This window comes from Bos indicus, chromosome 12 (assembly GCF_029378745.1).
Source record: "Bos indicus isolate NIAB-ARS_2022 breed Sahiwal x Tharparkar chromosome 12, NIAB-ARS_B.indTharparkar_mat_pri_1.0, whole genome shotgun sequence".
NCBI classification, from domain to species: domain Eukaryota; kingdom Metazoa; phylum Chordata; class Mammalia; order Artiodactyla; family Bovidae; genus Bos; species Bos indicus.
This window is the reverse complement of record NC_091771.1, coordinates 74685284-74703493: the sequence shown is the minus strand read 5'-3', so window position 1 is coordinate 74703493 and position 18210 is coordinate 74685284. Positions and strand designations below refer to the sequence as shown.

General features: G+C 41.6%; 1 protein-coding gene across 1 annotated transcript in view; it reads left to right on the top strand.

Moving 5' to 3' along the window:
* Positions 1-4255, top strand: part of LOC139186121 (ATP-binding cassette sub-family C member 4-like) — a 171945-nt gene extending 167690 nt beyond the window's left edge. Inside the window, exon 31 of the mRNA XM_070799911.1 lies at positions 2200-4255. Within this exon, the coding sequence (XP_070656012.1) occupies positions 2200-2220 (21 nt within the window). The 3' untranslated portion in view covers positions 2221-4255. The remainder of the gene's footprint in view (positions 1-2199) is intronic.
* Positions 4256-18210: the final 13955 nt, after the last annotated feature.

Here is an 18210-nt window from a genome sequence, read left to right as displayed (position 1 = left end):
CCAAACTGAATTCTTCTCCTCTGGAAACCAAGAAGAGTGGTGTCTTTCATGGTTCAGCAACAGCCTTTCAGAGGGGACATGGTTCAGCTCCAAGAATAAATGCTTGTCATCCATTCTGTTCTGTTATGAAGCACATCAGTTTGAGGTTGTTTGAAGTTTCTTTGTTCCCAGTGTATTGCAGAGGTGTCATTTTGTCTATTCGTGAAATCACCTAATACAGCCCAACAGTTATAAAATTCTCATATCCGAGCTCTAGGAGCCTGGTCCAGTTGGATAGATGGAGGAGGCACTTAGCATCCATGTAGCCTTGTGTCCCCAAGGTCTCTGAGCCTCCAGTCCTCACCTGTGTGTAGAGCAGGACTACAGCCCTGCTGTCTTCTTCACACTTATCACAGGGATCAGATGAGAGAGCAGATGCTTAAGTGCTTTGAGAATATAGAGCATTTTACGGTATAAAAGTGGGATCATTTTGTAAAAGGCTGTAGTTAGAAACCTTGCCTCCCAATAATAAAACAAATATATCCATAGTTCTTCTAGGTCACTTTAGAGACTAAATCAGGGGTCCCCAACCACTGACGATCCTTTGCAGTATTCAGTTCAGGTATTTCAGACCATGAAACAAAGTCCTTTACAGTTAAAAGTTGCTAAAAATAATATTTTCTTTATAAAAAATTGTATTGAGAAGGATTATGGAGAAAAGAACCAGATGATATTGGAAAGAATATTAAGCAGTAGCAAATGAAATGAATTTTCTTTTGTTCATTTAACTGTTTTTAGTTTCACCAAAAGAGTAAATACATAATCACAAAATATGTCTATCTTAATAAAATGAAGGAGGGTGATGATATACAATTAAACTCCCCTCTACTCCCACCAAAGGCTTTTTTTAAGTGCTTCCAGTACAGTGGAAATAGCCTCAGATTTCAGCCAGTGGGCCCAAGCATTCTTGGAGGGTTTACTTTTCTCCTTAAGTGACATTGAAATATATAGCATTTCATGTGCAGAGCTGTTTTGGGGGTAGCAGGTTATGTTAGCAACAAGAGAGTAAGAAAGTGCACTTACTATGAAGGTAGGTGTCCTAGGGCTTTTCTGTTTTGTGTGTGAAATTCATTCTCTCTCATAATAACTTTGTTTACAGTACCCACAATGGACTTGCGGTCAGGTTTTATAAAAGAGATCTGGAATCATATGTCTAAGTAACCCAGTTTGTGACATGAGTCAATCTCTGATAGAGGATACATTTTCTGTTTTAAAGACTCAAATGAAACTGTTCACATTCTTCTTTGAGGAAAAGAGTTACACTTGAAGTCGTTTTTTGCCCAAACATGTTCAGAGATAAAATAATGTCAGGGCTTGTGAAACATTATTTTGTAATGTGCATCTGTAAGGAATCAAGATATAATACAGCTACTAAAAACTGATGATTGTGGAACTTGACAGCACTTCCTTTCCTTTGTGTTCTGATTATACACTGAAAAAGTACTGATACACCTGATGTACTGAAAAATACTAATATAGCTGTATTTCTTCCAGTTCAGCTAGAATTTGGTAGAATTCGAGAGCTCAAAGGTCTGTCCTATTATTGCATATCATCTTCCATTTTAGAGAAGTCTCTTGGTTGAGTCATTGTTAAAGCATTTGATTCTTTTTTCATTCTTGGGACCCACTATCCACAGATCACATCTCTATAGGCTCTATAACTGCTCTGCCACACAAATTAAACACCAGGATATTTCATACATATATGCCAGTGTTTCAGTGCCTGTCAGAGTTTATAAAATATAAACATAACAATCTGATATTAACATCCAAATCTACTGTGCTCCTTTTATGTGTGAAAATGGCAAACCCTGTTCAGATGTTAGTTTTCCTTTCCTCTTTTTTACCCTGTTTTAAATTTATTTCAGGGAATAAAATGATTTTATGTATCGATTTACTGTAGTGATAAAGCATATCTGTGAATCAGAATGACCAGAAATCTAGGAGATCTGCAGGTTATTTGGCATTACATCCAGCCCCATTGAAGGTTTTAATGGGGCTGCTTCCTCCATAGAATAAATACAACCCTGGTTTTTTAAAATTATGCCTCCAATAGTGACATGGTTGCTTCACATGAAGAAGGAAACCTAGAAATGTGTTGCTTCAGGAGGAGGACTTTAAAACTGTTAAAAATGTTATTTATGTCTTTTTCTCCCTCAGGTGTACTTCAAAAGGAGTTAGCCAGATATTACTCACAGTGACCTTGTGGTTATGAATGTTTCCAGCGGACAGCCCTCAGCCTGAACAATTTTTGAGTCAGCACTGTGATTCTCCCATGAGTTTGTGTCTATTCCAAAGGCTTTTTTCCAAAGGGTTTGCACTACATAAACTATATTCTACTTTTTTTACACCAGCAACAAATATTTACACATTATAAGATATTAGTTCTCCAACTTCACTCAATGATTTCAAGCTCTTGTAAAAGGATTTATTATGTTTATTTAAATGTTATAAACATTTTTATTATTTATTTCTTATCCAAATCAGAGGTGCAGGCCACCAATAAAAGCTGTCTCCCATGTTTTGTGTCTTGAGAGACTCCAGAGCTAAACTTATTTTCTAAGATTTGAGAAAAGGTTGTCACAGATTTTTTTTTTACTGTTCGCAGAATTACATATTACTTTCCAATTATATCAGGGATTCTGTTTACTTGAAGACTGTGTGAAGTCGCTGTTTTGTGTCCACTTCCTTTAACATGACTAGGATCCATTTTTCCACCAAAAGATATCTGGTTAAAATGCTACAGAGAAAACTGATAGGAAAAACATAATAATATACTATGGTTTAAGTAACAACAAAAAAAATTAGATATATGGTTACATAAAGAAGGACAATATCATATGTTCTAAAAGAGAAGGAAGAGAAAATACACTTTATCAAAATAGGAGCCCTTCTAGGGGATTTGCTAATGAAGGACAGATGTGCTAGACTGTCTTCTAGATAGAGGATTTTATTTTATTTTTTTTACATTACAATTTGTGGTAAAGTATATATAACATAAAATTTACCATATAACCATTTTTAGTCAACAATGCAGTGGCATTAATCACATTCACATTGTGAATTGTCTGGGTAACTTTTGGTAATTATGTTTTTCCTATTCAGTGTGTTATTTCTGAAGAGTCATTTTGATAAGTTTCATTTTTCTAGGAGGAATCTGTTTCCTGTGAGTTTTGAGCTTGATTGACATAAATTTATTCGCAATATCTTATATGTTTAATCTCTGCAGCATCTCTGTGTTCTTTTGGCATTTTAATGGATTTTTTTAGCCTTCTTTTTTATGAATAAACTTGCATAACTTTTTCCTGTTTTCAAAGAATCAACCTTTTGCTTGATTGATGCTCTTTTTTCCCCTAGTTCATCATAGCATTCTTTCTTTCCTTCAACTTTTCCTTAACTTTGAGGTTTTCCCTCTAAATTGATAAATTGAAAAGAGATTAGTAATGTCATCATTTTTCTAATATAAGTATATATAAAGCTGACTTTTTTCCTAGGATCCACTTGAGCTGCAACCTGCAAGTTTTGGTACTCACCACTATCAATATCCATAGTATTATGTATTTTCTAATTCCTAATTTAATTCATTAACTATATCTTTTACCCATGGGTTATTCATAAGCATAATGTTCTCTAGATTTCAAATGCAAATGGATTTTTTCTTTTAGATTGAACCATGCGGAACTGCTAACATTCAGTCTTTTTATAAGCTATAAAATGGCACTTTCATATGGTTCAACATATAGTTGTCTTTTGTTATTAATATATAACTTAATTTCATTTGGTCAGACATCATTAGATCGTAAATTTTAAACCAAAGGTAACCACATTCACACTAAAGGTCCTTGTTTCTACAATTTTGTATTTTACTGGGGGTTTTATAATGTTATAAGTACATGTGTAACCAGTAATTTTCAATAAAAATCCTCCCCAAATACTGGAATGTTTTCTGATACGTGTTGCAGGCTGGTTCTCTGGGATGCAGACTCAGATGGAGTTTAGTGCTGGGATGTGTATCAGGGTTGCCCTTGGGGTCAACACTGTGGAATCAGGAGGGAAGAAACAGGGTAGGGCAGAGGGAAGGATCAAGCTGGATCACTGGCCAGACGACCTGAGCTGACCCCATGGGAGTTTGGAGTGATGATGACCCTTCAGGGTTGTCTTGATGCATCCAGTGACCAGGCCTTTATGCCTCCACCTGGATGGATCATTGCATGCAGGCTGCCCCCAGAGGGGCTGGTGATTTAAGGTTGCCCACTGGCAGCACTTAACAGCTGCTGGACAACAAGTCCTTGAAGGGAGGTCAGGACAGAACATCTCCACATTTCCCCTTGGCATGTATCACAGCTCCAGCAGTAGGTGATGGGGGTGTACTGTGGGGGAAACGCTTGATGACTGATGTTTAAGTCAAAATGATGACTCAGTGATTCTCCTGAATACCCTCAGTTCTAAAAAATGGAGAAGTTCCAAAAATAGAGGAATAGTTCCACCCACTAGCACTGTGGGTGTGGCAGATATCCTCATTCTCCAGGATCAGCCCTATTGTCACCTCTTCTAGGAAGTCACGTTATGATCAGTCATCATCCTAGGTAACTTGGATTTGTGTATTACCCTGAGCACCTCTCGTGTTAAACTGAACCATACTTGGTTAGTGTCTTGTTCTCACCATCTTGAGAGACTTTGTTTTTAAACAAGGGGCCTGTTCTTTCTGTTGTGCATGTAACCTGCCTTGAGTGTGAATGGTCAGGTCTTTTCTCACTTAGTTTAGGGCACTTGAAACTGTGCCCTGTTCACTTTTTAATTATGTCTTCCAGCAGAGTGTCTGTGCACAGAGGGTGCTCACTAAATGTTTGTGGAATGAACAAATGATAACTGAGAGCAAACCGTCCTTCTCAACTTTATAACTTTGAGATATTAAGAGGTAGCCTGGGATAACAGAAAGTCATGGCTTTGGAGTCAGCCACACTGATCTGTCCTTTACTACTCACTAGCACTGTGGGTGTGGGAAAGCAGTAAGCAGTCAAGGTGCCAGGACATTAGAATGGCACCATCCTTGACAAAATAGGCTCTGGATAGCCTACAGCCACGTAGTCTTAGTTACATGTTCGGGTAAGCATCTCAACCTCTGAATCTCAGCTTCTTTGTCTGGAAAATGAATACAGTTCCTGCTCTTGAACCATTGTTTTGGTTGGATGATGGATGACCTAAGAGCATCCAAAGTGTGGAATCACTGACCTTGGTGATTCTTATCACTAGGAGAGAACAGGATGGGTGTGGATGAAGGAGGTTTGTAGGCTGTGGAAGGTGTACTTGAGTAGGTCCTCATCTGATGGCCTGAATCAAACTATTCCTCCTCCACATGTAGTTAAAATGGCACAAGCACACGGGGAGGAGCACAAACTCTGGAGTCAGGGGCAACTACTGGCTCCTCTGGGCACTGACCGGGTTTGGATACAAGTTCTGCTACCTGGTAAGTGTGGGCTCTTAAGGTTGGGAAGCCCACTGCTCTTCAGGGTCTTTGTCTGAAAGGTGAGGTGCAGATAGCCTTATTGATTCTCAGAAGGCTGTTGCAAAGATTAATTATGACAGTGACAGGGTGCTCTGTGCACTAGTGCCAGTCCATAACCTGTTTGTAACCCAGTTAGAAATAAGTACAGGAAATTCAAGAGAGCTAGAAACTCACAACCCTGTATTATTGTGAAATCCATCCTCAGGATGGGTGGGATCCTGAACACCCCGGGGACCAGTGCGAGGGTTGCACTTGTGGGGTGGGGGAGGGGCCTGTGGCTGAGCTGCACACTAGCCGTGCACAGTGGATCATTGATTGGTTGCAATGGGCTGAAAATGTAAATTTAAATAAAACTGATATTTAATCCCAGACAGGTGAGAAAGACTGCTTTTGAACAATGCTGGATATGCGATTGTCTGTCAATCGGTACTATCCTCTCCAGCCCTATCCTCATTAATTGTTACCATCATATTTATCTTAAAATTAGAGCACACAGGCTTTCAAAAGGCCCTACTATATATTATCAATGTTTTTAACAGCATTAAAAAGTTAGAAAGAATTAAATTCCTGTTCAAGTTTAAGGGCTTTTTTTTTTTTTTTTTTTCCAAGTCTAAAAACAATACTATGCATATATTTTACCAATTCTATTCTTGAATCAGCAGCATGGTCCTAATGTTGAAGAAGGTTCCCTGGAAGCATAACAGGCCACTTTAAAACTTTCAGAATTTTTTTAAACACAAGGTTTTAAGTTTAAGCTGTTAATTTTCCTTTAAAAACAGAATGTGAATTAACTGAGCTTTTGTTTCTTAAATCTAATGTTCTAAGGAAAGTGTTTCTTTTTCCCAAAAACTAAAACAGCAATGTGTGTTGAAAACTCTGAGAAATATATGTTTATTTGAATTTAGACCTAAAAAATAACATTATTAGAAGGAATCGCATGCCCCAGCCCTGTGAGACCTCCATCTGTACTCCAGGCCCATCTGACTTGCCTTAGGAGTCAAACTGGGATTGTGTGATTTTTTAAATAAGAACCAAGGTTAAGACTTAGACACACTAGGAATGTTCTACAAGAAGTTTACATTGGATGGTTCTGACTGAATTCTCTCTTTCACTCAGCAAACATGCTCACAAGTATCCATCCCAATAGGTGGAAGCTTTGGGTATTCCAAACCAGTGTTTGATCCAAAAGCTTATCATATTTAATTCTGGAGGCCATTACATGAAAAACATTTTTAAAATTACATTTTCCAGATTACCTAGACAAAAAATGAGTCTCTGAGATGGAGTTTTTATCACATTAGAAATGTCAGAAGTAAAAACAATAAACAGAGGGACTGAGGGCTTTTAAACCCTACATTTTACAACACTAAAAAATTTTTTTAAACTCCATGAGTTTATACTAATTCCTATAAGGCATAAAATAGATAGCAGGAAGAGAAAGCCCTTTTTTGCAGTAGAAAGTCAACTCACAAATGTAGACAGATTGATAGAAAAGTACCATATAGCAGCCATCTTTGTCATAAATAATTCAGACAAAATTCATCATTGTTTGAATATACGGTGAATGTTCAGGGGTTGGGGGAGACACAGCATTTTCATGGACTCAAAGTATCTTTTCAGATTAATTCTTTAGGCAAGAATTGTATTTTCAAAGTGGAAAAATCTTGCAAACACTTGGCTAATCAATAACCAGAGTAAATATAATTAATAATGAACCTATTGACACCCTTGACTTTTTTTCCTTGTTTCTTCAAAAATTTATTTAAGTATCATTGATTTACAATGTTTTCTTCATTTCTGCTGTATAGTAGTGACTCAGTTATAAAACATACATTCTTTTTCATATAAGTTAAGTAAGCAGGGTGACAATATACAGGTCATACTACTTCCCCAATTTTGACCCATGTGGTTGTTCCATGCCCGGTTCTAACTGTCCCTTCTTAACCTGCTTACAGGTTTCTCAGGAGACAGGTAAGGTGGTCTTTAAGTTTTCCAGTTTGTTGTGATCTACAGAGTCAAAGGCTTTAGCGTAGTCAATGAAGCAGAAGTAGATGTTCTGAGCGTAAACCATAAGACCTACAAACTCTGGAAAGGTACTTCCTGATCCTTTACAGAAAAACTCTGCCCACCCTGCCCCAGAGCTCTGCTGCTCTAAGTGTGGCCTGTGGACCAGTAGCATCAGCTGGCATGGGAGGCCATTAGAACACGGAATCTTGTCTCTACCCCAGTCCTACTGACTAAGAATCTCCAGATCCCAGATGAGTCCTGCTCACAGTACAGAGAAGCGCTGGTTTAGAGGCCCTGCTCTGTCATGTCATCCTGTGGTTGCACCCTCCCCAGGTGCAGCCAGAGAAGACCAGGGGGTGTGGTCACCTGGAGCCCCTCCCCCTCCAGGCCCTGCTCTGAGCAACTGGACCCCAGAATCCTTGCTCCCAGTTCCAGTGCAGGCCTGCCTCCTGGGGCCCATGTCCCAGCCTGATAGGTGGTCAAGATACAGCTGTTTATGGGTGGGAAGAGTGTGGTTTGAGCTTGAACATGAAAGCTGGGGGTGCTCTTGAATGAGCAGCAGATTCCTCAGGGCACAGAGAGGGTCAGAGCCAGAGGTGAGAAGAGCAGGGGGAGGGCTGGGGGCTGGGACAGCCCCTCCCTCTGCTGTCCTGCCTTCTGGCTTGGAGCTCAGTGTCCAAAACCCCAGTCTGCCAGGTATTAATAGTTAGGATGGTGTACTTGATAGTTTTGTTCGATTGATTTATAACTTTTAAATATTTAAAAATACACTATGGGCTTCATTTGTACTCTTGACCCAGGGCCCACAGATGTGAGTGGCAGGTCTATTAAATGTTTCTCGGAGTGTTCACAGGACCCCTTGCATCCCAATCCCCCAACCCACTGGGATATTTGATAAAAATTCAAATTCCCAGGCCCCACTTTGTGACCTCCTGGATCAGATCTTTGGGACTGGAGCCTAGGGCTCTGTATTCTGACCCCTCCCCTGGTGACTCTGATCAACAGCAGAGCTACAGGAGCACTTGTAATTGAGGGGAGAGGAACGTAGAGGGAAACTGCCACAAGTGGGAGGGAATGTCAGGGAGAGAGGGGGAGGTCCCAGGTCACAGGAAGGTGCTGACCACGAGCTCACACCTTCCTGCTTCTCTTCTGATTCTTCTCACAACCTGACCTGACCCCACCCCTGGGAGCTGGCTGCAGGGAGAAGCTGCCAGATCGGGACAAGGGTGTCCTCCAGCCGACCGTGGGGCTCTTGGGGGCTGCCCTGCAGAAGAAAGGACCTAGGTCAGGGGCAGTAGGAGTAAAGGGGCTGCAGGCGCCTGGAGGGACCTCACAGGCCCACTTGGGGAGTCGGGCTGAAGCCGCTGAGCAGGTCTTTAGACAGGGGAGAACTCCAGGTCCTGCCAGGTCCTACATGGGAGAAGCAGGGACATACTGTGTGGTCTCACCTGCCTGGGCTCAGGGGCTGCATCTGTCAGTCAGGTGTCCTATGATTTTCAGGTTTTTCCTTCAGCTCTGCTTGTTTCCTTGTCTGTGAGATGGGGATCCTAACACCCTCTAGGCTTGTGTTATAGATAAACATGGTAATTAAGTAAAAGTACATCTTTGCTATACAGGAGGGCGGAATATACAGCAGGGTGGTTGTCATTTATTGTGAGGCTTGTCATATTACACCTCTGCACTTCCTGATGCTTGATATCATAGGCACTTGTCACTGGCTGACAAGACCAATTTCCTCAAACCCCAGGCACAGGAAGGCTCCAGTTAGAAGCATGTGCCAGACTCGCGTTTGGCCAGTGACCTAGAGCTCCCTGAGCTTCCCTGCATAGGTATGACTCCTGAAGTTTCTGCCGAGCTGCTCCTTGTGTATGCTTCCCAGGATTTCCCTCCCAGCAAACTACATCTTGGGAATCCTGCTCACAGGTTTGTGATAAACTAAGGCTGGGTTTGAATGAAATCTCCAGGGACAACTGTACCATACTGAAAATCACCACCAGGGGGGCAGCAGAATCCAGGAATTCAGGTGAGGAGGGTGGGAAGGTCATGGAGTGAGGGGCAAGGAAGGCCTCACAGCAGGCAAGAGGGGTAGGGCCTCTAGCTTTGCCTCACCCTCATTCATCGCACCCTCCACACACAAAAACGCACACTCCTGCTCCTGCAGAATCACCTGATCCCTGTATATTCAGTTATCTCCTCCGTGTACAGTCTTTTACATCCTCAATATGGTAAAGGCCGGTGGTTTGTAAACTTGGCTGCAAATTTGAATCACCAGAGGAGCTCTATAAAATCCCAGTGCTGAGTAGTCATCTCAGTTAAATCAGAATCTCGGAGGGGAGGGGGGTGGAGGCAGGAGTCAACACTTTTTATTACTAAAACCCCACAGGTGATTCTACCCTGTTGCCAACTGAGAACCACTGTTGAAGGAAAAGGATCTCATTTCTTCCCAAATGGCAGCTGCTTTCATTCACATTTCTGACAAAACGTGGTCCACTGGAGAAGGGAATGGCAAACCACTTCAGTATTCTTGCCTTGAGAATCCCATGAATGGTATGAGGAGGCAATAAGATGTGACACTGAAAGATGAACTCCCTAGATCGGTAGTTGCTCGATATGCTACTGGTGAAGAATGGAGAACTCCAGAAAGAATGTAGAGACAACCTAAGAGAAAACAATGCCCAGGTGTGGATGTGGCTGGTAATGGAAGTAAAGTCCAATGCTGTAAAGGACAATATTGCATAGGAACCTGGAATGTTAGGTTCATGAATCAAGGTAAATTGGAAGTGATCAAACAGGAGATGGCAAGAATGAACATTGACATTTTAGGAATCAGTGAACTAAGGTAGACTAAAATGACTGAATTTAATTCAGATGATCATTACTTCTATTACTGTGGGCAAGAATCCCTTATGAAAAATGGAGTAGCCCTTATAGTCAACAAAAGAGTCCGAAATGCAGTATTTGGATACAATCTCAAAAACAACAGAATGATCTCTGTTCATTTCCAAGGCAAGCCATTCAATATCACACTAATCCAAGTCTATGCCCCAACCACTAATGCCAAAGAAGTTAAAGTTGAATGGTTCTACGAAAACCTACAAAACCTTCTAGGACTAATACCAAAAGAAGATGTCCTTTCATCATATACAAATGGGATACAGAAATAGAAAGTCAAGAGATACCTGGAGTAACAGGCAAATTTGTCTTGGAGTACAAAACGAAGCAGGGCAAAGGGTAACCATGAGAATGCATTGGTCGTAGCAAAAATCTACTTCCAAAAAACATAAGAGATGACTCTACACATGGACATCACCAGATGGTCAACACCAAAGTCACATTGATTATATTCTTTTCAGCCAAAGATGGAGAAGCTCTATACAGTCAGCAAAAACAAGACCGGGAGCTGACTGTGGTTCAGATCATGAGTTCTTTATTGCAAAATTCAGACTTTAACTGAAGAAAGTATGGAAAACCATTAGACCACTCAGGTATGACCTAAGTCAAATCCTTTATGATTATACAATAGAAGTGACAAATAGATTCAAGGGATTAGATCTGATAAACAGAGTGTCTGAAGAACTATGGATGAAGGTTCATAACATCATATAGAAGGCTGTGATCAAAATCATCCCCAAGAAGAAGAAATGCAAAAAGACAAAATAGTTGTCTAAGGAGACCTTAAAATTAGCTGAGAAAAGAAGAGAAGCTAAAGGCAAAGAAAGAAAGGAAGGATGCCGGGAGCCAGCGAGAGACATTCCACTCATGACAAAGGTCATGAGGAAGGAGGCTCGGCATACGCAAAGGTGGGATTGAGCCTCGGGAGTCCCCCTGGATATTCTCGAGCATCTACCCCCCAAAACCAGAGTCTGCCTACTTTATTTCTGGCTCGGCATACGCAAAGGTGGGATTGAGCCTCGGGAGTCCCCCTGGATATTCTCGAGCATCTACCCCCAAAAACCAGAGTCTGCCTACTTTATTTCTTTGTGCTCTCACCTCTGACTTTACTGGGGGCTGTCCACCACCACCATCTCGCTCTCTCTGTCAAAGAGTTAACTTACAGCTCCAGTTAATAAAGTTCCTGGGCAATTAGGAGCGTTTAAATCCAAACCCCTCAGATGGCTCTCTAACTCGCCTGACAAGTTTACCTGGACACCTACAGCTATGCATACAATTGTTTACAGTCTCCCAGCCTTGAGAGGCACGAGAAGCTTAAGATATTCAAATAGCTTAGAGCCTATCAGAGAGTTAGAAACAGAATAAAAACTAGTAAAAGATTTCGTTAATGAGCCAATGCTTGCTGCCAAGTTTCCACATCCCCTGAACTGTATTCTTGAATGTGTATTCATTAATATAGTTGGTATGTAGAAAAAATAAGTAGTGGCCTTGGTGTTAGTAACTTTAGACCCTTAAGGTAATAAATTCTTTCCTTTGTTGTAAACCCATTACACATCCGCCCTATAGGAATGTAATTTTATCTTCGGAAGATGGCGCCAAACCTTAAAATAATTACTCTTAGAGAAAATAAGTCTTTGTTGATAAGTCTTTGTCAAGAGTCATAAAATGTTAATAGGCCTTCTGGCCAGAAGATGATGTAAATCACCTAAACCATTTGTATACGATAAATTTGCAGGAAATAAACCCTGGTTTTTGATAAGGATCAAAGACTGCTGACTTTGCATCCCCTATTATCCTCTATATGTAACTTAGGGTATATAAGCCCCTGTTGAAAATAAAGCTATGGGCCTTGCTCATCAACGCTTGGTCTCCCCATGTCATTCTTCCCCTTAACCTCCAGCTGAGTCTCCATCTGGAGCGCGGATATCCTCTGCGACCATTTATTTGCCTGGGCTTCTAAGACCCACTCGAGAAAGTGTCTAAGGTGGGGCACCTTCCGCTATTCGAGAGGGCGCCTGCGGCCTCCGTGGTCAGAGCTAACCTGGTGTCACAGGTTATATTGATTTTCCGCGTAAACCAAGCTACTCAGCTTCTTTTCTCCACTGAATTTTCCTACTGAGCTATCCTCTTTCTATTACTCTTTATATCTCTAATTAACATTTGAATAGGTCGCCTACGCCGTCTCTCCTTCGAATACCCTGGATCAGCCGGGGCTGGACCTCGGCAGAAGGATATACCCATCTGAATGCAGAATTCCAAAGAACAACAAGGAGTGATAAGAAAGCCTTCTTAACTGACCAATGCAAAGAAATAGAGTAAAACAATAGAATGGGAAAGACTAGAGAACTCTTCAAGACAATCAAAGATACCAAGGGAACATTTCATGCAAAGATGGACACAATAAGGAAAAAAATGGAATGGACTTAACAGAAGCAGAAAATATTAAGAAAAAGTGTCAAGAATACACAGACCTATGCCAAACAGATCTTAATGATCTGGATAACCATGATGGTGTTATCACTCACCTAGAGCCAGACATCCTAAAATGTGAAGTCAGGTGGACCTTAGGAAGCATCCCTATGAACAAAGCTAGTGGAGGTAATGGAATTCCAGTTGAACTATTTCAAATTCTAAAAGATGATGCTGTGAAAGTGCTGTACTCAATATGCCAGCAAATTTGGAAAACTCAGTCGTGGACATAGGACTAGAAAAGGCGAATTTTCATTCCAATTCCAAATAAGGGCAATGCCAAAGAATGTTCAAACTACTGCACATTGCAGTCATCTCACATGCTGGGAAATTAGTGGTCAACATTCTCCAGGTGAGGACTCATCAGTACATGAACTGAGAACTTCCAAATGTTCAAGCTGGATTTAGAAAAGGCAGAGGAACCAGAGATCAAAATGCCAACATCCACTGGATCATAGAAAAATCAAGAGATTTCGAGAAAAAACATCTACTTCTGCTTTATTGACTACACCAAAGCCTTTGACTGCATAGATCACAAAAAAACTGTGGAAAATCCTTCAAGTGATGGAAATACCAGACCACCTGACCTGCCTCCTTAGAAATCTGTAAGCAGGTCAAGAAGCAACAGTTAGAACAGGACATGGTACTACCAAATTGGGAAAAGAGTACATCAAGGCTGCATATAGTCACCCTGCTTATTTAACTTATATGCAGAATAGATCATACTAAATGTTGGGTGGGAAGAAGCACAAGCTGGAATCAAGATTGCCAGAAGATATATAAATATGAAGATGACACCACCCTTTTAGCAGAAAGCAAAGAGAAACTACAAGTCTCTTGAAAGTAAATGAGGAGATTGAAAAAGCTGTCTTAAAACTCAACATTCAAAAAAACAAAGATCATGGCAACCGGTCCCATCATTTTGTTAGGTAGGTAGACTAGGGAAAAGGAGTCCACAATGGCGGTGTCTAAAAGACAAGGAAGGGAAAAGCCCATAAAAATAGAACAAAGGAATGTCAAAGGAAGGTCCGAGGACCAGAGTGAAGACTTCAGGTAGAACAAACAGCAGTCCTGGGTAAGCCCAATTTGCATAGGACAGGCCCAGGTGGAGAAAAAAACATATAAAAGGAGGAACCAAAGCGCTTTCTCTGTCTCTTTCTCAGCCACATGTATGCACTCTTTCTCTCACTCTTCCTTTCTCACTCTCTCTCCCTCCCCTGCACGCTCCTCCACTCTCTTCTCTTCGGGTCTTTGGGTTGGCATGCCCTCATGCTTCGAGGATGGATTCTCCTGCTATCTTCTAAATAAAATAGAGCTGTAACACTGATTTGTCTAAGAGCTATAACACGGCTTGTCCAAGACCCGAGAGCTGTGACTCGCCGAGGGCTTTAATGTCCGTTGCTCCAAATCTTTGTTGTGATGAGACAAAGAACTGAGGAACATACATTCTCATGACAATTTCATGGCAATAGATGGGTAAACAATGGAAACAGTGAGAGATTTTATTTGGGGGGGGGGGCCTCCAAAATCACTGCAGATTGTGACTGCAGCCATGAAATTAAAAGATGCTTGCTCCTTGGAAGAAAAGTTATGACCAACCTAGACAGCATATTATAAAGAAGAGACATTATTTTGCCAACAAAGTTCTGTCTAGTCAAAGCTATGTTTTTTCCAGTAGTCATGTATGGATATGAGAGCTGGACCATAAAGAAAGCTGAGCACCGAAGGATTGATGCTTTCAAACTATAGTGTTGGAGAAGACTCTTGACAGTCCCCTGGATCGCAAGGAGATCCTACCAGTCCATCCTACAGGAAATCAGTCCTAAATATTCATTGGAAGGACTGATGCTGAAGCTCCAAACTTTGGCCACCTGATGTGAAGAACATGACTGACTGAACTGAAAGGAGTTGATTGAGTGGTTTTTTTTTTTTTTTTTTTTTTTTTTTAGTCTTTAATTTTTTTCTCCTATATCTGATGTATTCGTTGTGGTTAAAATTTGGTGTTTCAAAAAGAACATAATTACATGGCCCCCTTATTAGAAGGACTGAGTGTTATCACTGTTTTCCTCGAGGTCTAGTCCCAGATCTGCCATAATAGGTGCTAAGGAAGGTTGGATTTTTATGACTCAGTGAAAAAAACCCTAATGGGGCATGTAAGAAGATGGGGAAGGACTCCTTTATGACGGAAGACTTTGTCCACAGGAGGAAGTGGGTGTGACTCTAATCTGTCCAGAGGGACAGGCCTCCATCACCCAAGTCCTGCCCGCTCTCCTGCTTCATCTCCAGACGTTCTCTCACTCTAGCCTGAACTTCAACATGTCTTAACTGTTTTAGCTTCTCAAATCCACTAATTTCTCCTTTGCTCTAGACCTTTGGACCCATCTTTTTCTATCAAGGGAACCACAACCCCCCACACCACCAATTTTTTATTGACTGACTCTTACTCTCCTCTCAGGTCACAAGTGAGACATGGCTCTACCCAGCAGGACTCCTTCTCCCTGAGCATCTCGAGCCTCACACCCTCCCCTGACCCACCTCTCTTGGCTCTCTTGCATTGGGTCCTTTCTCCTCTCCTTCCTCCTTCAGCCTGGAAGAGCAGCAGCTGTGTCTCCTCCAGGGACCCCAGCACCTGTCTGGGAGCCTGGGTACAGATGGGCTCAGTATTTGGTGGCTAACTTTGAAAGCACCCAGGTGCTTTTTTCAAAGTCTCAAATGTGTTCACTTGCTTCTCTTTTCCCCTTGGACTTAGGAATTAGTGGCTAATAAACTTCAGGCGTTTGGGGGGAGGGTAAGGACATCTGCATGATTTAAATAGAAGACAGTTGGAGAGAGAAGGGAGAAAAGAACTGGGAAGTTCAGGAAGAGCATGGTCGACAGCCAGTTGCTGTGATTTACAGAAAGCCTGTCCCACGTGTGTGAAAGAGGCTCCCAGGATGAATGTGCCATGGAGGGCTCTGGCTGGTTCTCTGATATGCTGAGGCTCTGAGGTCAAGGCTCTGCGTGGAAACTCAACTTGAGGGAAACACGTGTTGTGTTGTGTCTCTTTGTATAAATGGTTGCTACTCTGCACCCCCAAACAAGCTGCTTAAATAGGGACATCACACATTTTACAGTGTCCAAATCTCTCATCCACTCCCAGGGTAGGAAGGACTGGTCATCACTGAGTCCTATCCTTCAACCTCTGAGAACTCTTCACTCACTTTCCCCAGAAGAGTGGGACTGAGGGTAAGAGAAGGTGTGTCGTGTCTCCATCCCCAGCCCCCTGACTGTTGAATGAGCCCGTGACTGAGAGGTGGGGATGAGGTGAGATGAATGAGTGTCTTCTGGTCCCACAGCCAGTTCTCCCCCCACCCTGCCCCCAGCACCTCCACCCTTCCATTCCCTCTGCCCTTGGACTTGCCCTCGGTTTTCCTCTCATATTCATTCAAGGCTTCCCAGAGTTCTATCTCAGAGCTAAAATCTTTCTTAAGCCATCTCCTTTGTTGTTTAAAAGCTTATTCCTTGATAATTGAGTGACTTCCCTCAGGAGGACAAGCGGAGAAATGGGAGTATGGAAAAGGCAGGAGGGTCTGAAGTATTTCTTAGTTTCTTATCTCATATTTAAACTAGGGTATGGGGCACTTAACACACAGCAAAGGCACACATCACAGCATTTCACCAGAACCAGATGCCCTACAACTGTGACAGGGAGGAAAAGTTACCTTTGTTGGCCCCTGACCTCCATATCACCGGCAGCCCCTCCCAACACTCCAGGTCTTTAATCTGTTCCTACCTCTCCTCAAAGTGAAAGTAAAAGTATTAGTGGCTGAGTCATGTCCTACTCTTTGTGACCCCATGGACTGTAGCCTGCCAGGCTTCTCTGTCCATGTATTCTCCAGGAAAGAATATGGGAGTGGGTAGTCATTCCTTTTTCCAAGGGATCTTCCCAATCCCAAGGATCAAACCCAGGTCTCCCACATTGCAGGCAGATTCTTTACCATCTCAGCTACCAGGGAAGCCCTCAAATTCATGTTTATTATCTGGCTCCATTTATTGGGTGGAAAATTATCTCATTTGCTTATTGCATAATAATAACAAAAGAAAAGGAGTGGTATCAAGAGAAGACTGAAGCTCATTATCCAATATTCAAAGGGAAGAAATAAATCATTCCAGAAACTGCCCTCATGTAAAATTCCGAAGAAAGTGTGAAAGATAGTGAAAGTCACTCAGTTGTGTCTAACTCTTTGCAACTCCATCGGCATAGTCCATGGAATTCTCTAGGCCAGAATACTGGAGTCGGTAGCCTTTCCCTTCTCCAGGACATCTTCCCAAGCCAGAGATCTAGCCCAGGTCTCCTGCATTGCAAGTGGATACTTTACCAACTAAGCCACCAAGGAAGCCCAAGTACAGTATTAAACCAATGGCTTGTGATGATTTAGACTGACCCAGAAGGATGGGATGGGGAGCAAGGTGGGAGGGGGTTTCAGGATGAGGAACACATGTACACCCGTGGCAGATTCATGTCAATGTATGGCAAAACCAATGCAATATTGTAATTGGCATCCAATTAAAATAAATAAATTTAATTTAAAAAATAGAAAAGGAAGCAGTGATCATTGGAACAACCTCTTGGATTCAATACATAAAGGATTGCATGTTGAATTAAATGTGTATGCTTATAAAGCCTGATGGATCTGCAGAAAACTGTAGTGAAATCCTAGCATTAAGAGTTTAGCAGGCAACTGTCTGTTTCTTAAGATGCTCTTGAGATACTGTACTGAATGTGAGTATATATATCTGTACACACACATATGTTAAGGTGGTTAGTAATGATGGTACTGTGTTTATCTTTCTCAAGTGTTTAGCTCTTAGAAATGTGTACTCGAGTATCAGTGGGTGAAATATGTATCTGGGAGTTGTGCTAAATACTGGTGGCTCTATTGCAGTAGAGGAGAGTTTAATGAAATGAGATGGACAACATGTGAATAACTGGTGAAGCTTGCTTCGTGGAAGTTCATTGTGCTATTCTATTTTTGGATATGTTTGAAAATTTCTATAATAAAAAGTTTAAACACCTACTTGTCATGATAGGATATGAACAAATAAGAACTAAGGACAGGATCTTTGATCAGATGTATTCCCAGTGTTTTAGGGTTAGGAACTCACCATTCCTCATGATACTTCCTTAATAGGCAGGCAGAGGAGAGAGAATTATTCATTATGTAAAAATAAACCTGTATGTGAGTCAAGAAGCAACAGTTAGATCCAGATGTGGAACAACTAATTGGTTCAAAATTGGGAAAGGGGTACATCAAGTA